We start from the raw sequence: 5,542 nt of genomic DNA on the forward strand, positions 1-5,542 counted from the left end.
TAGGAAGTGGGAACGAGTACCAGGTGCGGGCTAATAGAGCGTGCAGCCCCATGAGTGAGTGCTGATTGCTCCACCATGTGTCTGAAACTGACAGGACCAAAACAACCACCACGTGCAAAAGGAGTCGGAGAAGGTACCGGTACTGACAAGTGATCTCTAACAGACACCCGGTAGAAAGTAACATGTGGAACTTAATGAATCCCCCATTGAAAAATAATCCTATTACCTGACTCTTCTGGCAAGATAATTGGCACAGAAATGGAGGGCCTTGCAAATGTCATCTCCTTTAGTGCAAGTCTCCTCTCTTCTAAGGCCAGCTTGGCCTTCTTGAGCTCAATTAGCTTCTCTTGAAAATTGTTGTCCCTGTGGTTGGCTTCTTTAAGGCATTGTCTAATGTCTTTTAAGACATCTAGTTTCTCCCTCTCCAGCTGCACTAAGTCCTGACTACAAGTAAAGACATTATCAAACTGCTGAGGTGTCGTGGCTGCAGTCTGGACAACAGAAGATGGAGGCTGAGACCTGGGAGGGTTGTTTGGAGGACTAGGAGATGGTAGGTGCTGGGAGATGGCAGGTGAAACTGATAGTTCCTCTGAACATGAAGGACCTGACTCAGGCTCAGGCTCAGGTTGAGTTACCCCTACTCCTCTATGGATGTCAATACCATCACTAATGCCTGAAGCACTTGTGCCAAGTATTGACAAGGCCTTTTCTTCCTCTGCTGTGAGAAGGGGAGAGTCATTGGTCCAACATGTCTCCATATAAGGTTATATTTTAGCACTTTGCAAATGGACAGCGACTCTTAAGTAGCACTTGGAACGTGTTCTCGCGCGTTCAAGTTAAGTGCATTTTTGGGAAACACACGTGGAATTGTGGTGAGCGTTCACAACCTTGCGCGTAGAGAGCGCTCTTAAGAGCTAAGATACATCATAATCGGGAAACCCGGTCCTGGGCTGCATTTCCTAAAAGCATTAAGCCTAAGTAGATCGTAAAAACCATTGTATGGCTGATCTTAGTATAACAGTCTGTTTCCCAAAAGCATCGTAACTTAAGAAGCACTTGAAAATCATCATAGATTTACAAGTGCTGTGGAGTAATCATAAAGCCCTAAATGCATAGTAAGAAGACACCTGCAGGACAACCGGCAGATTGCACCTTTAACTTTTACTCAAGTGCAATGTGATATAAGGTTATAATATAATATAAGGTTTTGATTTTACTTCTCTTTATTACTATTTTATTGTTTAAATTAATTTAAAAATAAAATAATTAAAAAGAAAATGAAAAATAAAAATACACATAAATATGTATACATAGAACAGTGCTGATAAAACATGTCTGTAATAAACTTTTTTTGTCTGTACCTGTAGAAATGTATTGGCTAGATGAAGTACAAATATTTGTGCTACTATCACCCTTAATATATACACTTTATATATTAATAATATCTAAACTTACATGTTTACGTTTGAAAATATACATCAACCATTAGTCATTCACTTCAGAAACACTTGAAAGAACTCAAAATAATTCTTATAGTGATTCATAGGGCCTTAGGCCTTGGGGGTTTCAACAAACACATGGACATCAAAAACATTAAATCAACATGGTTTTATTGATTTGAGGAATGAGCTGCTGTTGAAAATTGTTGTTCCTCTTATTAGCCTCTTTAAGACATTGTCGAATGTCTTTCAAGAGATCTCTCCTGCTGCACTAAGTCCTGACTACAACCACAGATATTCTCAAACTGCTGAGGTGTTGTGGCTGCGGTCTGGACAACTGAAAATGGAGGTTGAGTCCTGAGAGGTTTGTTTGGAGGACTAGGTGATGGTTGGTGCTGGGAGATGGCAGGTGAAACTGGCAGTCCCTCTGAGCATAAGGGACCTGACTCAGGCTCAGGTTGAGGCATCCCTACTCCTCCATGGAGGTCAATACTACCACAAATGCCATCTGAAGTATTGACAAGGCCTTTTCTTCCTCTGCTGTGAGAAGAGGAAAGTCATTGGTCCAACCACATGTTTTTTTTAATTCCCATCCTCTGCAGTGCCCTTCCTTTTTGCCAGGCTTGCAAAGTCCTGCCACTTCTTGCGGACCTCCTTCTCTGATCTCTTAACACCCCTGGTTGCAGTTAATTTTATAGCAAAGTCCTCCCATTTAGTTTTTCCTTATTTGTATGGTGTATGGTTTAAATCTTTAAATCTGCTGAAAATGACATAGTTGGTTGATCTATGGCCAGTTTAGTTGCGCTCCAACGTCAACTTTGGCTTACCCTACAGATATGCGCAATGCTGACAAATCCCCACTGTTCGATGCTCCGGTGAGTCCTAAAGGTCTTTTTGGTGATGCTGTTGGTGCTTTCTTCGAAAAGTTCACGGAAGCCCAAAAACAGTCAAAAATGAGGACGCACTTTTTGCCGAAACAATCCGAGACCAGCTTCATTCAAGGTTGTCATCAGCTCAGAGACCAGCCAGGCATCCCAGCCATCCTTATTCTCCATCTGCAGCGACGTGCCACAAGCCAGAGCCATTGGAGCAGCAGAAATCCACCAGGAAATAATGTTTCCCCATTAAGCAAGGTCCCTGTCCGCCCAGGTGCCCAGCAGAGGCCAAGCTGAGCTCCTGACAGGCAGGTGCGGAGAAAGAGGCTGCCATTTAGTTAATGTGCAGAGGAACCACTGAAACAGCAAACCTAAAAAGAGTTTGAGTTGTGCCTCAAGCCCCTTTGCCAGTTGAGGTGGGAAAAGATATAGTATGTGTTTGTGTGCTGTTCTACAGTTCTTCACTGCAGTTCACTGCAGCCGGCTGCTCTCGAAACACTCTCGCGGTGCTTTGATGCCACATGTGACAGTGACTTGGCATCGGCGCCGTCTCAAGTCGGACAAAATTGCTAACCGGCATGCACTGCTTCAAGTCAGATTGCGATCGATCCGCGCAGCGCTGCATGAAGTCGAACGCACCTATAGCCAACCTTGGTAGCGACCTTATACCCTCCCCTCATTCATTTTTTAAAGTTACACATCAGCCTTCTTAATATTCTTCAATCTATTCATTAAAAAATCTAACAAGAAAATGAGGTTAAAATAAGGTCTCTTTTCTGATTTATTATTAAAATTTTTTAGTGTATAGGGTCACTAGCGACCGGCAGTAGGCAGTAATAGCCTAGTGTAAGTATATATTTTTTCTGCACAACAATAATTAAATATCTGATGACTCAATAAATACAATTCACCTTTATACCTCAGAGTGTCACTGTTTCAGAGACATTGACGACGTGATGTTTCACTCATAATTACCACAGGCACAAAACAAAACATCATTTCAAAAAAATCTTAAGCTCAATATCTCAAAACCGATCAGAATGCAGATAGAACCTTATGATTCCAAGGCGGCGACATGTATTTTCATATCCAAATAGCCCCTTGTCACAGGCACTTTCTGAGATTCGCATTCAAAGTAGTCGTGTATCAATTCAGAGTTCTGCCATTTGGACTGGCGTTAACCCCTTACATGTTCTCGAAGTGCATGAACGCAGCACTTGCGCCCCTGAGACTCAACAGGATGCATATTATGAATTACCTGGACGACGCTGGACACGCACTCTATGGTGAGACCTATGAGACTGCTAGGATTGATGAAAGCCGCAACCTCTGTTTGCCACTTAGGATTTCTGCAAGAGAGTGTTCTCAGCATTGTGTACAGCCGAGAATGAAGTCCCAGGTGCTTGTGACATACCGGTGATCCTGTCATTTTTGCAAGACTGACTGGATGCAGGCAGCTTGCCCTCAATGCTAAAGGTCAGAGTGGTCTTTTCACAAAGGTATTGAGGGGCATTCGGTTGGGAAGCATGTGCTGATAATCAGCTTTATGTAAGGTGCAAGGTGGCTGAATCCCCCCAGCCTCGCTTGATGCCAGTTTGGGACCTATCCTTAGTGCTCAGAGCATTGTCGAGCCCACACTTTGAAACTCTTCTTACAAGCAAGTTAAGGATTCTCTCGTTTAAAACAACACTACTACTCACGTTGGTATGCGGTAAGCGGTAAGCGTGTTGGTGATATGCAGGCATTATCTGTTAATGCTGCCTGTATGGAGTTCAGGGCAAACGATTACAGTGGGGAAAAAAGTATTTAGTCAGCCACCAATTGTGCAAGTTCTCCCACTTAAAAATATGAGAGAGGCCTGTAATTTTCATCATAGGTATACCTCAACTATGAGAGACAAAATGAGAAAAAAAATCAAGAGACCGACATCAAAAGAGAATGTCTCAGGTTACTCACATGACCATGATTCTCTGAAAGGAGTGAACGAGACATTATGAAAGCAGCCATGTAAAAACTTTCTGGCTATTCCTGTTGATATTTTTCAGTAGAAAGATGCAAAAAGAAATAGTGCTAAATGCCGGCCATATATAGGTGCTGGCCTTCCTGCACTTGAGCGCTATTCGTTATTGCTAGCACAAGAGCGTTACTCAATCGAGCTTCAGCATTTAAGAGAAAGGGGCATTTACCCGTAGTGTCAAGTATGACATAATGTCTCGTTCCCTCCTCTCAAGGAACCAAGGTTATGTGAGTAACCTGAGATGTTACCTCTTAAAAAAAAAAAAGGTAAGCTCTCCAATGGCATGCACGCAGTACTGTTGAGTGTGTATTTTTGTGTTTGTTTGTTTTTTCTCCAGTGACAGCGACATTGAACATGACTGCCTCACAGCCAGGAGTCAGAGGTAAAGACGATGGGGAGGATGAAACTCCACTATATTACCACTTAGTTATCTCATCAAAATTACAAACAAACAAGCAAAAAAATCTAATGGCCTGTTCTTCTATCTTTATATTGTTTGTGATTAATAGCTGTCAGGTTGGTGAATGGACCCAACCTCTGTTCTGGAAGAGTGGAGGTTCTCCACAATGGAATCTGGGGAACAGTGTGTGATGATCTGTGGGATTCAACAGACGCGGCAGTGGTGTGTAGAGAACTGGGCTGTGGGAATGTCATAGAGGCAAAGAGCTCTGCTTATTTTGGACAAGGTTCTGGACAAATATGGTTGGATGATGTTCAGTGCCGTGGGAATGAATCTACACTGAAAAACTGTTCATCAAGTGGATGGGGATCTCATGACTGTGGTCACCAAGAAGATGCTGGAGTCATCTGCCAAGGTGAGTCAAACACATTAATACAACCGTTGTATAGCTATGATGTTTTGTGACATTTTCTCATTAGCAATACATCAGCATTTCATGATCAAAATAACATGATCTACTTTAAAGAACCAATATATCATTAAAATATTTTATTCTTTTTTTTTTTACTTTTCCAACGGCACAACAAAGTTTTCCAATTATGTACCATTTATTCCTCAATTACAGGGTCAAGCTCACCAACAGCCAGGGTTGCCAGGTTATCACAACAAAACCCACCAAATCGCTACTCAAAACTAGCCCAAAACTAGCCCAATCGCGTTCTGAGGGGTAAAATACATGTTTTTTGTTGGGGTTCCTGGAAAAATTTGCATTCCAGGGGCTAAACATCACGTTATTGGGGTCGCTTCAACC

At 42.4% G+C, this 5,542-nt stretch overlaps 1 protein-coding gene across 1 annotated transcript in view; it reads left to right on the forward strand.

The window, feature by feature from the left end:
- The first annotated feature begins 3,563 nt into the window (after nt 1-3,563).
- Nucleotides 3,564-5,542, forward strand: part of LOC107581743 (deleted in malignant brain tumors 1 protein-like) — a 4,522-nt gene continuing 2,543 nt past the window's right edge. Inside the window, exons 1-4 of the mRNA XM_016267395.1 lie at nt 3,564-3,689; nt 4,546-4,558; nt 4,669-4,713; nt 4,841-5,146. Of these exons, the coding sequence (XP_016122881.1) occupies nt 3,564-3,689; nt 4,546-4,558; nt 4,669-4,713; nt 4,841-5,146 (490 nt within the window). The remainder of the gene's footprint in view (nt 3,690-4,545; nt 4,559-4,668; nt 4,714-4,840; nt 5,147-5,542) is intronic.

Source organism: Sinocyclocheilus grahami, unplaced genomic scaffold (assembly GCF_001515645.1).
Source record: "Sinocyclocheilus grahami isolate Dianchi unplaced genomic scaffold, SAMN03320097.WGS_v1.1 scaffold37.1, whole genome shotgun sequence".
NCBI lineage: Eukaryota > Metazoa > Chordata > Actinopteri > Cypriniformes > Cyprinidae > Sinocyclocheilus > Sinocyclocheilus grahami.